The sequence below is a fragment of the Mustela putorius genome, unplaced genomic scaffold, assembly GCF_011764305.1.
Source record: "Mustela putorius furo isolate JIRA1106 unplaced genomic scaffold, ASM1176430v1.1 tig00000196_pilon_pilon_pilon, whole genome shotgun sequence".
Lineage (NCBI taxonomy): Eukaryota > Metazoa > Chordata > Mammalia > Carnivora > Mustelidae > Mustela > Mustela putorius.
This window is the reverse complement of record NW_025421310.1, coordinates 14,115,442-14,132,509: the sequence shown is the minus strand read 5'-3', so window position 1 is coordinate 14,132,509 and position 17,068 is coordinate 14,115,442. Positions and strand designations below refer to the sequence as shown.

Here is a 17,068-nt window from a genome sequence, read left to right as displayed (position 1 = left end):
GCGCACAGCCGGAGTTGGGCTGATGCTACGGATTGCGCAGGTTGGGGAGAAAACCACGCTCCTCCAGCCCTGAGCCTACCAGACGCGCCTTGACCCCCGCATTCTTTTTTTTTTTTTTTTAAGATTTTATTTATTTATTTGACAGACAGAGATCACAAGTAGGCAGAGAGGCAGGCAGAGAGAGAGAGAGAGAAAGGGAAGCAGGCTCCCTGCTGAGCAGAGAGCCCGATGCGGGACTCGATCCCAGGACCCTGAGATCATGACCCGAGCCGAAGGCAGCGGCTTAACCCACTGAGCCCCCCAGGCGCCCCAACCCCCGCATTCTTGAACCCCATCTTCCCGCCTCATCTCCTGAGGGACCCGCCTCCTCTGGAAATCTCCGCGTCTCAACTCTGGCCTGATTTCCCGCAGGCCCCTCAAGTGGGGACTCAGGAATTATGTTGCCAAGCTCCTGCTCCCTCAGACACCCAACCCCTGCTACTAGGGGACCAAGGAGTCTGGTCATTCTATGCTTTCCTTGTCCGAGACAAAGGAATCGCACTATCTCCCCGACCTTTACTCCTAAAAAGTTCAGCTCTCTGATCTTTAATCCTACGCCCTAGCCGAAGATCCAAACCTGGGTCCGAAAGCCCCAGGAGTGCTCCGTCCCAGCCCCACCTCCCCGCAGGGTTTGGATAGCTAAGCTCCCAGCCCTTCCCCCAGCCCCCAAAGCCTCAGGTCTCCCCCAGCCCCTCCTCCACTGCAACCTTGGGACCCAGGCTCCAGTCGGCCTCAGAAGGGACCCAGGCGTCCTACCTACAATTCCTACCCACTGAAGTCTTCTCCCATGTCCACCCACCGCAGCCACCCCATCCAGCTCTCTTTAGGGGATCAGACCTTCGAACCCCATCTCTAGGAACTCAAGTGCCAGATTCCCCCAGACTCCGCCTCCTCCAGAGACACTGCACCTGTGTCCCCTCCCTGCTTCTCCGGGGCCCGCCCCCTCACCTTTGGCTCCGGGGCCCGCCCCCACCCTGGGCGGGGCCGCACCTTGGCCTGCCGCGGGCCTACCTTCCCCGGAACCCGGGGGCCCATGGCTGCCGCGGCAGACCCCTGGGGGTGGCCGTCGGGAGAGGCCCGCGCGCTCGGCCGGGCGGTGAGGCGGCTGCAGCGCCTGGAAGGGCAGTGCGGGGACCCCCGGCTTGCCTCCAGCCCCCCCTCGCTGCGAGACCTGCTGCCCCGCATCGTGCAGCTGCTGCGCCAGGTGGCCCACGCCCGGCGGGCGGCCGGCGGAGGCGGCCCCGAGGGTCCCGGTGGTGCGAGGGACTTTCTCATCGTCCACCTTCACAACCTGGAGGCCAAGAGCAGGCAGGTGGCGGCACTGCTGCCACCCCGGGGTGAGAGGACTGCCAACGACGAGCTCTTCCGGGAGGGCTCCAGACTCAGGTGAGCAGCCGCCCTGGCCCCAGAGAAGACATGGGATCAGGAGTCCGGGCCCCCAGCCCCCTTCTCCGTCAGACCCAGGCGTCCAGGCCCCCCGCCCCCTCCTCCCTCAGACCCAGGAGTCCAAGCCCCAAGCCCCGCTCCCTGAGAACCTGTAAAACCGAACAACCCAGTTTTTTCTTTCTTTGGACACCTATGCCCTCAGTTCCCCATTTCTCCTCTTTCATGGCCAACCAGCAGCCCGCTTCACATCGCCCCACTCTCCCAGAAAACTAGACATACATCCTGGGAATGTAGGGTCCCCAGGGAGCTTCTTGCATGAGGAGGGATGGACTGACACTTCCATCACTGCCCCTGCCTGTGGGGACACACAGCCCCCACCCCCCACCCCGTCTTGGTTCCTGAGGAACACCTAGCTCAGGACCCAGGGCTTATCTGTAGCTCCCCCCCCCCTTCTGAACTCTGGGGAAGGCGCTGCTGAGTGACAGGAGCAGGTGAGGTCTGGGCTTTAGAGCCCAGCTCAAAACAAGGTCCGGACCAGCTGCTCTCAACCCTGTCAGGCAAATACTTTTGTCTCCTCAAATTCATCCTGAAATGAACTGCAAAGGTTAGGGGCACCTGGGTGGCTCAGTCGGTTAAGTGTCTGCCTTCAGCTCAGGTCATGATCCCCGGGTCCTGGGATCGAGCCCTGCATCGGGCTCCCTGCTTGGCGGGGAGACTGCTTCTCCCTCTCCCATGCCGCCTGCTTGTGTTCCCTCTTTCTCTCTCTCTGTAAAATAAATAAATAAAATATTTTTTTAAAAAATGCATAGGTTAAACTATGCATAATTTTAAAAAAAATTATTATAATACCCAAGTGGCGCCTGGGTGGTTCAGTGGGTTAAAGCCTCTGCCTTCAGCTCAGGTTATGATCCCAGGGTCCTGGGATCGAGTCCCGCATTGGGCTCTCTGTTCCGTGGGGAGCCTGCTTCCTCCTCTCTCTCACTGCCTGCCTCTCCGCCTACTTGTGATCTCTCTCTCTCTCTCTCTCTGTCAAATAAATAAATAAATAAATCTTTTTTTTTAATCACTATAACACCCAAACTGTATTATAAGAGATTATTAAAAAAAAAAAAAAAGAATGTCCTTCATAGTAACGTTATCTGTGTTTCCAATGAAAATGCCAGGACATGGGGCGCCTGGGTGGCTCAATGGGTTAAGCCTCTGCCTTCAGCTTGGGTCATGATTCCAGGGTCCTGGGATCGAGCCCCACATTGGACTCTCTGCTTGGCATGGCAGGGAGCCTGCTTCCTCCTCTCTCTCTGCCTGCCTCTCTGCCTACCTGTGATCTCTGTCTAATAAATAAATAAAATTTTTTTTAAAAATGCCAGGACACGATTATAATTATTCTAGGAAGCAGAATGGGCTAGTCAAACATTGGCACCTCTAGGGAGAATCCCTATGTCACTGAGCCAGTCTCCCTTCCCTACAGAGGATCATCGAATTTCTGTAAAAATAATTTAAGATGTGCAGAAAACGCTTTTGTAAAATGGAATTGGGTTTAGGTTTAGATCATTTAAAATAGATTCTCCACTTTCATGGATGCCTGATGGGACATTGGAAAGTGGAGTGGGATGTGGGCAAATTTTGCTACAGGGGACTGTCCCCCACAATTTAGGCTCCCTATCATAATGGCTATGTCAAGTAAATTTCTCAAAACTCCTTAGAAAGGTGGTATAACTCCACTGAGAATCACTGTTCTAGAAACTAGGAAGCATAGGGGCTTAGTGAGCATCTGAGTTGAGTGTTCTAGTTACTAGGGTTCTAGAAACTCTCTGAAGAAGATTTTAGAACAACACTCCCCACTAAAAATCTAATGCAGCCCACATACATAATCTTTTATTTTCCAATAGACATATTACAGAAAGATTTTTTTTAAGATTTTATTTTAAAATAATCTCTACACCCCGGGCATCTGGGTGGCTCAGTAGGTTAAAGTCTCTGCCTTTGGCTCAGGTCATGATCCCAGAGTCCTGGGATGGAGCCCCACATCTGGCTCTCTGATCTGTAGGGAGTCTGCTTTCTCCTCTCTCTCTCTCTCTCTGCCTGACTCTGCCTACTTGTGATCTCTGTCAAATAAATAAATAAAATATTTCAAAAAAAAATCTCTACACCCAACATGGGGCTCGAACTCACACCCCCAAGATCAGGAGTCACCTGCTCTACCAATTGAACCAGCCGGAGGCCCCAAGAAAAAAAATTTTTTAACAGGTGCAGTGAGTTTTGATAACATTCCCTTTACTCAACTCACACTATCCAAAATATTATCTCAACTTGTAATCAGTATAAAGCAATAATTAATAAGATAGTTCACATTTTCTTTTTCCAAAATCTGGGGCACCTGGGTGGCTCAGTCAGTTAAGCATCTGTCTTCAGCTCAGGTCATGATCCCAGGGTCCTGGGATGGAGCCCTGCATTGGCTCCTTGCTCAGCGGGGAGCCTGCTTCTCCCTCTGCCTCTGCCCCTCCTCATGTGCTTTCTCTCTGTCTTTCTCTCATGCTCACTCTCTCTCTGAAATAAACAAATAAAATCTTTAATGTTTTTTATTAAAGAGGAGAGACCCCTCTTTTTAAAAAAGAAAAAAGGATTATTTATTTATTTTATTTATTTGAAAGAAAGAGACAGAGATAGAGCACAGGAAGGGAGAAGAGGGAGAAGCAGGCTCCCCGCTGAGCAGGAAGCCTCACACATGGGGCTCCATCCTAGGACTCTGGGATCATGACCTGAGCTGAAGGCAGATGCTTAACCAACTGAGCCACCCAGGCATCCCTAAATAAAATCTTTAAAAATAATAATAATAATAAAGCCAATAGTAAAAAATGAATGTGCACTGAGTGCTGGCTGCACGTCAGGTACGCTGGGCATTCTCTGCTGCCCCTCTGAGACAGGGGCTGCACTTATACCCATGTCACAGTTGGGGAAACTGACATAAGGGGGAATAAAGGAACCTCCCCAAAATGCTGCAGCTAAATGTCAGAGCTACCCTTTTCTGCACCCCCCCCATCCTGACCCATACCCCAGGGAGGCCACTGGCAGGAGAAGGCACAGGGGTCCACCCCCGCCCCAGGGCTGCTAAAACCAAGAAGGTTCCCAGCGCAACCTGCTCTCAGACTGCTCCCAATGCCCTCGGCTCTCATGGGCTCCACCTCTGATAAGGCACCCCTGGGGGCGGCAGGTGGAGGCTGGGGTCTGTTTGCTGGAGGATGACTGGGATCCTGGGCAGTGCCTCCCTTTTCTTCATGGGTAAGGAAACTGAGGTTCACAGAGAGGAGGTGTCGGCGCTGCCATAGGCCATCTTGGAATCGACTTCTTGGTTACAGAGTCTGGGGGCCTGGTGCCTGTGGGTCTTTCCTACAGTGGGTGCAGGTGTCGGTGGGAGGCCCGGAGTCCAGTCCAGGTCCTCAGAGCCCATCCCCACAGGCGACAGCTGGCCAAGCTGGCCCTCATCTTCAGTTACATGCACGCGGAACTGGGTGCACTCTTCCCCAAGGGAGAGTACTGTGGGCACACCTACCAGCCCACCAAGGCGCAGGCCCATGCCTTCTGGAGGGAGCACTGTGGAGCCCGGTGAGTTAGCACCTGTCCCCGGGGCCCCTTAGCTCCAGCGCCTCCTCCTGTCCCTGCCCTAGGGGACCCAGGAGTCCAGCCCCCAGCCACCTCCTCCCTCAGACCCAGCAGTCCAGGCCCCCAGCCACCTCCTCCTCAGAGGTCTTCCCATCCAGGTTCCTCCGCTGCATACCCCACCCCCTCCATCCAGGTGTGTGCTGCCCTGGGCTGAGTTTGAGTCACTCTTGTGCACCTGCCACCCAGTGGAGTCAGGCTCCACGGCCCTGGCCTTGCGCTCCACCATTAATCTCACCTGCAGTGGCCACGTGTCCATCTTCGAGTTTGACATCTTCACCAGGCTCTTCCAGGTCAGCAAAGGCCAAGGCTGGAAGCCCAGACTCTTGGGTCCTGGGGGAAGGAGAGGTTGGTGAGAAAAGAGGGGCTGGGATCCCAGACCTGTGGTTCCTGGGAAAGGGAGGATCTGGGGTCTTCTGTATCAGATTCCTGAGGCCCGCCCCAGGTGAAAGCAGGGTGACTGAGACCCCGGGAGGCATGAGAGGTGGGCGGCTTCCTCGGCCCCTCCCTGACCCACTTGCCTCCCCACTCCAGCCGTGGCCAACACTCCTCAGGAACTGGCAGCTCCTGGCAGTCAACCACCCGGGCTACATGGCCTTCCTCACATATGATGAGGTCCAAGAGCGTCTGCAGACCTGCAGAGACAAGCCAGGCAGGTAAAAGGGCTGGGCCGTAGGAGGAGGAGGCTGCTGGGGGCTCCAGGGTCTGGATCCTGGGCTAGGGTGTTGGGGGAGCCCAGCCAGTCTTTGGGGAGTAAGAACTGAAGGGCTGAAGAACCTGAGAACCCAGACTGCAGAGCACTGAGAGGTAAGATGCTGAGTGCCTCATCCTGGGACCTCCCAGGAACCTAATGATCTTGGGTAGTGCTCACCATGCACCACCTTTCGACGTGCATTCTTCTGACACTCTCACAATACACCTTCCCACAATCCAGCAGCTAAAGGAACAATACCGAGGCCGAGGGCTGAAGACCCTGCCCCAGGATAAGATCCATTTCTGATGAGTCAGAGCTCATATTGTACCGTCTGTCAAAAAAAATTTTTAAGGGGTGCCTGGGTGGCTCAGTGTGTTAAAGCCTCTGCCTTCGGCTCGGGTCATGATCCCAGGGTCCTGGGATCAGGCCCCATGTTGGACTCTCTGCTCGGCGGGAAGCCTGCTTCCCCCCACTCTCTCTCTGCCTGCCTCTCTGCCTACTTGTGATCTCTGTCAAATAAATAAATAAAATCTTTTTAAAAAAAATTTTTATATGACCCCCCACACACACACACTTGCTGGAGTAGGAGACTGAGATCCAAATACCTGAGTCCTTAAAAGATTTCAAGCCAAGAAACTTGAGCTGTTGGGCCCTCCCAGAGGGCTAAGCATTGAGGGACTGAGCTACCTGGAACACCTGGATGTTGAGGGTATAGGAGGTCAGATTCATGAGTCTTGCAAGGCTGACTCCAGTAACGCCAAGTATGTTAGCACTCTCCCAGTTACACTTCATACTGGTTTAAAGGGAAAGGAAAAGGGATGGATAAATTCTCGTGATTGAAAAGACCAGGTGTGGGGTTTCAGGCACAGCTGGATCTAGGTGCTCAAATGCTATTGTCAGGGATCAGTGTCTTCCCTGTGTCTACTTCCCTCTGTGTTTGCTTCATTCTCAGACATGGTCTCTTCTTATGGTGGCAAAAAGTTTATAGAAGCCCCAGCTGTACACTCTACCAGCTTAGCAACCTCTGTAGGAATAGGGTACCTTGCTCCTGATACTTCTAGCAAAAAAAAATCTCTGTGGTTACTATGGTCAGGGGTCCTAAAAAAGGCACTGATTGGCCAAGATAAAAACAACCTTGTCTGAGCCCCAGTGAAGGAGGAGGAAGAGACAAGCAGGTAAAGCAGCAGGTAATTCCCTATAGAGGAGGATAAGAATTTTAATGCTCATTGATGAAAAGGTGGGAAGCTAGATTATAAAGGACAACGACTTAGACACCTGGATCTCCAACAGAATGGGCAGCTGGGAAGTCCCCAGTGGGACAGCAGTGACCACTCCCTGACCCCGTCCTACCAACCTCTTCCTCCAGTTACATCTTCCGACCCAGCTGCACTCGCCTGGGTCAATGGGCCATTGGATACGTGAGCTCAGATGGCAGCATCCTGCAGACCATCCCTCTCAACAAACCCCTGTTCCAAGCACTCCTGGATGGACAAAAAGAAGGCTTGTGAGTCGCCATCTTGGCAGGGGGAGGGTGTCAGCAGAATGCGCTTGGAAAAGTAGCTTGTGTTGAGCACTGCCAAGATCCCTCAGGGCCCAGGTGGCAGGGCAGACATTGCTCGTTTGCAATACTACGTTGTTCCAGTAGGCGGCAGACGAGGGTCTTGGAGCTATTTTTTTTTTTTTTTTTTTTTAAAGATTTTATTTATTTAGAAGCAGAGAGAGAGAGCTCGAGTACTACAGGCACATGCAAGCAGGAGGAGGGGCAGAGGAAGAGAGAGAGAGAGTTTAGCAGGCGCTACACTAAGCCTGGAGCCCGACCCAGGCCTTGATCTCACAACCCTGAGGTCATGACCTGAGCTGAAATCAAGTGTCTGAAACCTAACCAGCTGAGCCACCCAGGCGCCCCCGGGCCACCTTTTCTGGTTCATGGAAAGCGGCCATGGGCACTAGCAAGTGGCTGCAAGGAGTGTGTGGGAGCCGACCCCACTGGCTCTGTTCCTAGGAATTCTGCTGAAAATCTTTGGCTTCTAGATACCCACACCCTGTGCTAGAATCTAGACCAGGAGAAAGAACTGGGCAGACAGCTGGACAGGTCTTTTCAACTTCCAGCCTTGGCCGCCCCCCAGCTTCTCTTTCAGAAGCTGCCCTGGGTCGGAGGGGAGTGGGAAAAGGTGAGTCTCTCCCCGAACCTTTAGCCAGAGCTTTCTTACCAGGCGTACCTAAATGATACGATGTGAGACAGATAGATACGCAGTCCGTTCTCTTTTGTTGTTATTCATGGTAGTTCTGTAAAGTCCCCACAAACACTGATTTATAGAACACTGAGCCACGGCATATGGGGCATATACAAGTGTAGTTTCCTGCAAGATTCTGGTCCCATATTTTTTTTTTTTTTTATTTTAAGTAGGCTGCACACCCAGTGTGGGGCTTTAACTCATGACCCCGAGATCTAGAGTCCCAAGCTCTACGGACTGCGCCAGCCGGGCGTCCTATCTGGTCACATTTTTGTCAACCAGTTGCTACCTTATTGGTAATCAGTAGCAACCTTTATGTGCTTTTCTGCCTAAAGACACCTTATTTTATGTGTAGTCCGTGCTTTGACAGTGAAGTCAAGTCTAAATAAAGCTCATCTGACACGTGTATATTCCCTATAAGGCGCAGCCCAGCCTTGTGCTTAGGGACACTGGACAGCACTCCCAACACTGTCTCAGGGACATTTAAAACAGCGAAATCACTGACAAAATGCATAAAAATGCAAAAAAACATGGCACTAAATGCACTGATAAGGATGCTCGTTTATAGCGTGAGGAAATGAAATGAAAAGACTGAGTGTCCCCTTCTCCAGCCTCAGCCGGAAACGCATCAGGTGACTCAGGGTTTTGACAGGATGTGCAGTTGGTGAGTGACCACAAGAGTACCATGACTATGGATTTGAGGGTGACAGATGTTAGCAGGGAGACACATCTGCAGAAAGGGAATCCAAGAATAATGAGGCTCTATTGGTTATACTAGTATATCCCGACTTGACAAATAAGAAAAAGTGAGGCACAGAGAGACAGAGCCACTCACCGGGGTCACACAGCCACTGAGCTCATGGGCTGGGACTTGAGGCTAGGCTCAGATACGGACCTTCACCCACCACAGTGTCTTGAGTTCCAGGTCAGACTTCATTGGAGAAAAGAGATTCTAGAAATGAAATGAATATGAACATCATCAATCTGGCTTAACCTGTTCCTCTGCCCCATCCTGCCCAGCACACAGATCCCACTACCCATTATAAAGATGGACAGATCAAGGAGAGAGGCAAAGAGACTCCAAGCACTTTCTACCATACAGTGAGGTGGCTTGTGGGGTCTAAAGCTGATCATAGCAGTTCTCTCTTTGGATGTGTTTAGGTGTGGAGGAAGCGTTTTATGGCCGTCAACAATCTTTGCCCTGCCCCCTCCTCCCCGGACATGATTATGTCCATTTTACAGAAAGGAAAACTGAGTGCAGGGAGGTAGAGTTGCCCAGCGCAGGGCACACAGTGTGTTTGTGGGAGAGCTCTACCTGTTCTGCTCTACCTGGCTGGCCAGGCAAACCACCAGGCTCAGGGGACCCGTGGCACCGCTATAGGGTACAGTAGTGACCCAGAGGGTGCACAGCCCAGTTCTCAGACCTTGCCCACAGCCCTCCAGGCCCTGCTGTGTGGCCTTGAGCTGTTACCTTTCCTGCAGTGAACTTCCGTAACTATATGTGAAGTCAGGAGTGTAGACAGTCTAGAAGGGTCCTTCTGATTTGCTAATCCAAGACTAGGATCTGGTTGCTCTAGCAATGCATGACCTAAGATACTCCTATATTTGGAGTTGAACACTCAAGGACGGGGGCTCCCTGGGAGGGTGAAGACTGGGGTTTCCTGGTTTCTCAGTTTCCTGGTTCCTGTTGATCTGATTTGTGTTTCCAGACCTTGGGACACTTAGGTCTAATGTGCCTTTTGGGGGGGCTCTGAGGGGATATGGCCCTGCCCTGGGATCCGAGGAGATACCACTTGCCCTGGAAAGTCCCAATGGGAGGAGAGGGAAGGGAAGAGATTCCTAGGCCAATGATGGGTTTGGGAGAGATGCTCATCCAGGGGCCGTGGGCCTATGGCAGAGTCCGGGGAGCCCTTGCTGCTTGGGGTGGGGGATGTTAGATGTCCCTAGTACCCCCTCTCTTCCCTTTGCCCAGCTACCTCTACCCAGACGGGAAGAACCACAACCCAGACCTGACTGAGCTCTACCAGACGAAACCCCATCCCTACATCCGTGTGTCGGAGGTGAGGTCACGCCCTCTGCCTCCCCCCGCCCCATCCCTGCTTCCTGCCCTATCCCTCACCCCCCACACTGTGCCTCAATTCCTGAATTCTCTCCCTCAGAGTCAGGCCTAGAATCCCAGAGGCCTTGGGTAAGTGTGCTGGTGCAGTGGCCATGTGAGCTGGGTTCAATCGCTTAGTCTCTGCCTCTGTTCCTTCTCTGGAAACTACGGTTCCTCCTGCCTCCTCCCCAGGGGTTTTTGCGGGGATTAAACTAGGAAATGATACTGCTGAGATTATTGGAATGGCTGATGCACTTGAACTTCCCCCGATGACAGCCCCTGTATAGCTTCTAGTCTTTACAGCCACCCCATGGGTGAGAGAGAAATGCCAAGTGAAACCTTTTGGTATAAGTATATCCCACACACTATCTGGGATATACTTAGATCTTAAAAAATTCCACTTCATTTATCCAGAAATCAGCTTTAACAGGGCGTGCTATATTTTTAGTTGCTAAATCTGGCAACCCTGAGTGTAGACCACCCTAGAGACAGAGGCCCACAACAAGGTACAAGGAGGAGTCTGCTGAATACACGACCTTGAACTTCAGAGGGCTCAGGGCTGGCACAAAAGTTTGGGGCTTTCTTCCTGTGGCCTGACTTGGATCCCCGTGGCTGACAGGCCCCTTGCCATCCTCCCCGTCTTCTCGCCTGCTAGGAGCAGCTGCAGCTCTACTGGGCCATGGACTCCACGTTCGAGCTCTGTAAGATCTGCGCAGAGAGCGTCAAGGACGTGAAAATCGAGCCCTGTGGGCACCTGCTCTGTAGCCGCTGTCTGGCTGCCTGGCGCGTGCGTCTGACCGCCCTACCATCCTGCCCATTCTCCCCCGACTTTACGGCACAAGTCCCTCCTGGAGGATCACCGACATAGGGCAATGCTTATGGATCATATGGGGAAACTGAGGCCCAGGGAGAGCAGAGATGTGCTCAGGGTCCCTCAGGAGTGATGAATGGGAACCCAGCTCTCTCTGTGCCTCTGTCTCCATCTTGCTCTGTGTCTCTAACCTCCGCTCTTCCTTCTCCGGCTGCGTTATTATCCGTGGAAAGGGCTCCTTGTTCCCTGTTCCTTGGCTGGGCGATCTGGGTTCCAGTGGCTTCCCCTCTCTGAGCCTTGGGCTCCACCCCTGGAGAACGGGGCTAACAGTAGCCAACCTCCCAAGGGCTATAGTGAGGATCCAAGCCCACAAAACCCTCTGCAAAGGCCCCCTGGGAAGCTGGGGCTCTTGACCCCTAGGTAGTATAGAACCTGACATTAATTTTTTTAAGATTTTATTTATTTGAGAGAGAGAGAGCATAAGAGGGGAGAAGGTCAAAGGGAGAAGCAGACTCCCCATATGCGGGACTCAACCCCAGGACTCCGGGATCATGACCTGAGCTGAAGACAGTTGCTTAACCAACTGAGCCACCCAGGTGCCCTGGGTTTTTGATGGTAATGGAGGTGTTGGACAAGTATCTGATGGCTGAGGCATGCGTTCCAAAGACTTTCATGTTGGATACACATATTGCCAGCTGTAGGACGCAGCTGCTAGCAAAATCCGATAAGGAACCAGGCCACCCAGCTCATGAAGTACCCCGTTTAGAAAGCCCAGGGGAACCGGTCAGATGACTGACCCTGGAAGACCCTGCTTTGTTCTTCCCACGTTCTAATGCCTCAAATTCACTAACAAAGAGTGAACTGATGAATCCCTAGACACTCCACTTATCCCTTAATAAAGGCAGAGCCCCGGGTGTGTGCACCTTCCCTCTCTCTACACCCAGGACCTCGCTGTGGGGCCACGTAACCCCCAGGACCTGTGAGTCATCATCTGGTTCTTCGGAGCTCACGGGTGGCTGTCGCCGAGGTGTATCCTGGATCATAAGAGCCATAACACTGGCCCCAGTGGTGGCTGCAAGGCAGATGTCTCTATGGGGCTCACCAAAGTTCATAGGGGCCCCGGCAAGTAACTTGGGCACTTCTAGGCAACAGCATTGCTGTGGACAGCTAAGCCCCTCACCCCGCAACACCCTGGCTCCACGGGGCTCCCCACTCGTGCCCCTCCTGACCCTGCTCCCAACCCCCTCCCCCCCATATTCCCCCCCCAGCTCCTCTCCTCCTGACTCCTCTCCCTCTCTCTCCATCTCCCTCCATCTCTCCTCAGCACATCACTGTTGGGGATGTAGACTCTTGTGATCCCAAGGGACATGGTGGAGGACAGGGAGAACCTGACCCAGGCCCTTCCCACCCTACTCCTAGCACTCAGATAGCCAGACCTGCCCCTTCTGCCGCAGAGAGATCAAGGGCCAAGAGGCCGTGAGTATCCAATTCCAAGTGAGGCCAGCGGAAGCCAGGGCCACTGCTGAGCACCTGAGGGATAGCAGTGACCAGGAAGATGAGGAGGAGGAGCTGGGACAGGTGAGCGGGGCCAGGGACTCCTGGGTCTGAGGGAGGAGGCTGGGGGCCTAGACTTCTGAGTCGGAGGGAGGAGGGGACTGGACTCATGGGGGGAGGAGACTGAAGACCTCCCTCCTCGGTCTGAGGAGGGGACTGGGGGTCTAGACTCCTGGATCTGAATGGGGAGGCAGCTGGCGACAGGATTCTGGGGTCCTAGAAGCTGGACCTTTGCTTCCCCCAAGAATCCAGGGCTCTTTCTCCAGCTGTAACTTTCCTAAGGGTTAGGACTTTGCCTTCTCCATTCTATCTCCAAAGCCAGAAGAGTGCCTGAATGCTGGGACTCTGAGCAGAAGGACACGTAGGGGGGCAGACAATGGCAGCTTTCGGTCCCCTCCTCACCCTCTGTCTCTCCTAGGTGGTTTCCTCAGCACCCCCACAGCCCCCTCAGCTGAGTGTGTCTCCCGCTAAAGGCCGGCTGAAAGTGGTGAGTCAGGCGCTGGTCTGAGGTGGGCAGCTCAGGTCTTACTCAGCCTGGGGTCTCTCAGGGGCCCCAGGCCCAGCACTCATCTTTGCGCCCATTGACAAGGTGCTGGACGATCCTCTACGCCCTCTTGTTCTCGTCCTTAGTTATCCCTCACTGGCTTCCTGACTCTCCGTCCAGCATCCCGGTCATGTCTTACCCCAGGGCCTTTGCACCAGCTGTTCCTTCTGCCTACACCTCCTTTCCCCAGGCTTGCTTTCTCATCTCCTCCTCAGGGAGGCCTTCCCTGACCACCTTATTTTACTGATAATAAGAACCCCCCCCCCCCCCGCCGCCAAAACCCCTGTGCTGCTGATTTCCATAGTTCTTTTCACCACCTGCCAGAGGACAGTCTTTAGGCCTCTGCCTTCTCTGGTATGTCTCCAGAGTCTAGAACAGTACCTGACACACATTGGGTATTCAGTGAAGAGACTTTGAATAAATTCCTTGAACTGGGTGTCCCCAGCAGCCCATGGAGTCAAAAACTGTTCCCCTCTTCACTTTCCAGAGGAAGAAGGCTCAGAGGTGATTGCACTCGAAGAGAATTTGGTGTTTGGGGGGCACTTAGAGAAACCTCAAATCAGCTGCTTATTTTCTAAGCAAGCCCCAGCCTTCTTTCTCTCCCCCACCCCATACTTCCTACCCCAGGATTTTCCGAGCCCCTGGCCTGCTGGGGAGGGGCCCGTCTCTGCTAGCGTCTCAGGCCAAGCACACGCAAGATTCAATCAATACAGGGCTGTCTTCAAACAAACAGCTCAGGAAGTCCGGGAACACGATTCGACCGCAGCAAACAAGTGAGCCAGCAGGAAGGGGGGGTGGCGGGGACACCAGCCAGGGAAGCTAAAAACAGATCCAGACCTGCAGCCAAAAGCAAATGGAAACATTAGGAGGCACTTAGCTGGCTCCCTGAGGACAATGAGGGGGACACAGCCCAAATGGGGGGCCAAGGGGGGCCACAGGGGTGCACTGTTGCCTCAGCTAGGCCCTCCGCTGGCATGCCCTTTCCTCTGCTCCCCAAACCTGCCCAATTCAAATCCTAGTCAACTCCTACCCCTTTGTTCTTCAAAACACGCAGCAAGAGAGAGGTGGTCCTTGGGGGGCGGGGGGGGGGTGCCGCTGCCCAGCAAAGTGACCGCCAGAATGAAAATGGTTAACGTATGCAGAACTTGCTCTATGCCTGGCACTGCTCTTGACCTATTGATTTAATTGTCATGACAACCCAGGGAGGCAGGTACTGTTCTGATCCCTCTTACGCAGAGCCCGATGTGGAGGCCACCAGCTCAAGAGAGAGAGTTGGGACTGGCCCCCAGGCCCCTGGCTCTAGACTCCAGACTCTGTCCTCCACTCCAGTGGGCCTCTGTGCTCCTCTCTGTGAAATGGGCACCATGCCAGTCCCGGCTGTGTGGGGGCGGGGGTTGGGCCGCTGTGAGCATGGGGCAAAAGGGGCTGTGTTCATGTCCTGGGGGTCTGCGTAGGCCACTCCCACACTGCGGTTCCCCACCTGAGAAACCCCCCTCTAGGCAGCAAGCCCGTCATTCGGTGGGACCCCAGCACCTTGCTGGCCCCTGGGGACCTCTCCCATCCTGTCTCCATAGAGAATAGCAATAAGCCTCGCATGGGACCCCCAGGTTCTGCTGAAATGAGCAAGACTGAGTGTAACCTGGATTCACATCCCTCCCTGACCTCTAAGAAGCCCCTGCCTGCTGCTCCCCAGGGTTCCAAGAAAAAGCCAACATGCTCTCTGCAGCCCACAAGGCCTGGGGGATCTGACCCCTCCCCACCTCTCTGACCGCTTACCATCCCCCCAACTCCTCTTCAGCAGCAGTGAACCCCTGCCCCTTCTAATGGGCTAGCAAGCCCACCACCCATCTCAGGACCTCTGACTACATCTTTCTTACTCTCAGCCTTCTGTGTAATTCCCCGCCCCCTTCCCAGAGGTCTTCCATGGCCTCTCTTACATCTAGTCATCCCCCACTCTCCCCATGCCGTTTCAGTTCCTTGAAGAACATTTAACACTCTCTGGATGTTTCCTTGTCCGTGCACTGATTACTCATGGTATCGTGCACTGATTACTCACTCTCTGGATATTTTCCTTATCTGTGAGCTGATTATTCATGGTAAGCCTCGTGCTCAGTAGATCATCAGTTTCATGAGGACAGAGATTTGTGTGCCTGGTTCATAGCTCTCTCTTCAGAACCTAGAATAGTGCCAGACACACTGTAGATTCTGAGAATATTTGTGAGATGGATGGATGGATGGATGGATGGATGGATGGATAGACGGGTAGGTCGATGGATGGATGGAAAGATGGACAGATAGATGGATGAAAGCATGGGTGGGTGGATGAATAGATGGACGGAAGGAAGGAAGAAAGGAAAGATGGATGGATGGGTGGACGGACGGACGGATGGATGGAGGAATGTGTAGATGGATGGACAAACAAAACTTCCTACTTAAGCCAGAAGTCCTAGGGAAAAAAGCAACATGGACCAGGGACACTTCTGTTGTACTGTCCCTCCCTCCTCCTCCCCCCAGCCACCAAAGTGTTATCACTGTCTGGACCTATGAAATGAAAAGACAGTAGCTCAGCTGTGACATTTCTTAATCTCCTCCCTCCAGGCACCTCTGGCCCTCCCCAGACTTCCGGGCCCTCTTTCTTTTCCAAGAATTAAGACTGAGGCACCTCTGGCCCTCCCCAGACTTCAGGGCCCTCTTTCCTTTCCAAGAATTAAGACTGTGGAGTTAGCTCCGTGGCAAATCACCTCCAGCCCTCAGGCCAGGGAGGAAGCCCCGGGGTAAGTGGAGAGGCAGCTGGGGTCCAAGACCCCTGGGTGTGCGGGAAGACGGGATTGGGGGAGCAGAAGGGAAACACTAGGAAATCGACAGCCCTCTTCAAACTCTCTCCACTGCAGAAACACCTAAGGGAAAAGTCATCCCTCCGGCTGTGCCTGGGAGGCCCGTGATTCCCTGCCCAGGCCACCGCAGCCCCAGCCAGGTTCCCTCCCTGGGCCTGGCCCTGCCTTTCCCCCAACCCGGGCTGGGATACCATCTAACCTACCTCTCTTTCTGCCTCACAGGGCCCCAAATGTGCTGCTAAAGGGAGCCCTGGGGCTGGAAGGGGTTTCTGAATAATAAACTGCCAAACCTGGTTGTCCTCAGATGTGTGGAGAAAGTTCAGCAGTCACCAGGGGGCAGCTTGACCTTGGGAATGGGGGTCCCTGAGGCCTGATCTCTGCCCCCCATTAACCCAGGGGTCTAGAAGGGTGAGTGGGGGACCCAGCTCTTCTGGATCCAGGAGTCTAGGCTCCCAGCCTCTTCCCTCAGACCCAAGAGTCCAGAGTCCCAAGTTTTCAGAGAATCAGGCAGCCATCCCTCTTTCCCCACTGATGCAAACGAATTTTCTGGAACCAGATCTAGATATCCAAGTACGAAGTCCCTAGTCCAAAAGACCCCACATTTCTTTAAGAGTCGTGTACCTGATCTTGCCCCAGTGTTCTTATCCCGCTTTTCTCTCCATTCCACTCTGGGAGAAGGGTTCCAGTGATTGCCAGTCCAAATCAAACTGAGGATGTATCTCCCCACCTCATCACTAATCTTGGAGGGACCCAAGCTTCCCTTCACTTCAGTTGAAACCAGTCCACACCCCCTGAGCCCAGGCTGTGCCCAGCCCCAGGCACATGTAGCAGTAATCACTGCCCCCTGGTGGCTCCCAGTCCTGTGGGAGACGGACTGTGATGACACCAGAGTGGGCAGGGTTGGAGGGATGGGTGGGGGAGAAACGGGGGGGGGGGGGGGCCACAGGAGCCCAGAGTAGACAGCTGAGCCAGCCCGGGAGGTCAGGGAGGACCTCCCGGAGAAGGCATCTGAGCTGCGACTAAAAAGAAGAGGAAAAGGTTTCCGACCGTCAAGGGAGCATGGAAGCCCCCACCGTGGATTTGTCCCAAGCAGCAGAAGCCACCCCCTGGGACAGAAAGAGAATTCACTGAGAGGACGTGCCATCTCTCACAGATTCCCGGGAGCGATTAGAGATCCAAGAGGGGAAAGGAAGCCGTGAAAGGGAAGGGATCCACTG

The 17,068-nt window shown here is 53.8% G+C and overlaps 1 protein-coding gene across 7 annotated transcripts; it reads left to right on the top strand.

The window, feature by feature from the left end:
- Window positions 1–995: 995 nt before the first annotated feature.
- CBLC (Cbl proto-oncogene C) lies at window positions 996–16,154 on the top strand. Of its 7 annotated transcripts, none has more exons than XR_006605832.1 (12): window positions 996–1,425; window positions 4,882–5,028; window positions 5,219–5,375; window positions 5,617–5,738; window positions 7,143–7,280; window positions 9,983–10,070; window positions 10,764–10,895; window positions 12,339–12,497; window positions 12,892–12,960; window positions 13,645–13,790; window positions 14,991–15,113; window positions 15,616–15,661. XR_006605832.1 is itself a non-coding variant. In XM_013064071.2 (12 exons), exons 1-11 carry the CDS (start codon window positions 1,073–1,075, stop codon window positions 15,740–15,742), a joined length of 1,638 nt encoding a protein of 545 aa, XP_012919525.1. In that variant the 5' UTR covers window positions 997–1,072; the 3' UTR covers window positions 15,743–15,791; window positions 15,909–16,154. The 7 variants fall into 7 exon arrangements, 4 of the variants coding, with proteins under 4 accessions (XP_044933120.1, XP_012919525.1, XP_012919529.1 ...); XM_013064071.2 differs by lacking the exon at window positions 14,991–15,113 and adding an exon at window positions 15,909–16,154 and having other exon boundaries at window positions 997–1,425; window positions 15,616–15,791; XM_045077185.1 differs by lacking the exon at window positions 14,991–15,113 and having other exon boundaries at window positions 15,616–15,877.
- The last annotated feature ends 914 nt before the right edge of the window (window positions 16,155–17,068 follow it).

Excerpts from the sequence above, each read along its gene's own strand:
- CBLC (XM_013064071.2), top strand. The coding sequence starts at position 1,073 with ATGGCTGCCGCGGCAGACCCCTGGGGGTGGCCGTCGGGAGAGGCCCGC. Across the intron at positions 5,376-5,616 it reads TCTTCACCAGGCTCTTCCAG|CCGTGGCCAACACTCCTCAG; the intron begins GTCAGCAAAGGC and ends TCCCCACTCCAG. Across the intron at positions 10,071-10,763 it reads CCTACATCCGTGTGTCGGAG|GAGCAGCTGCAGCTCTACTG; the intron begins GTGAGGTCACGC and ends CTCGCCTGCTAG.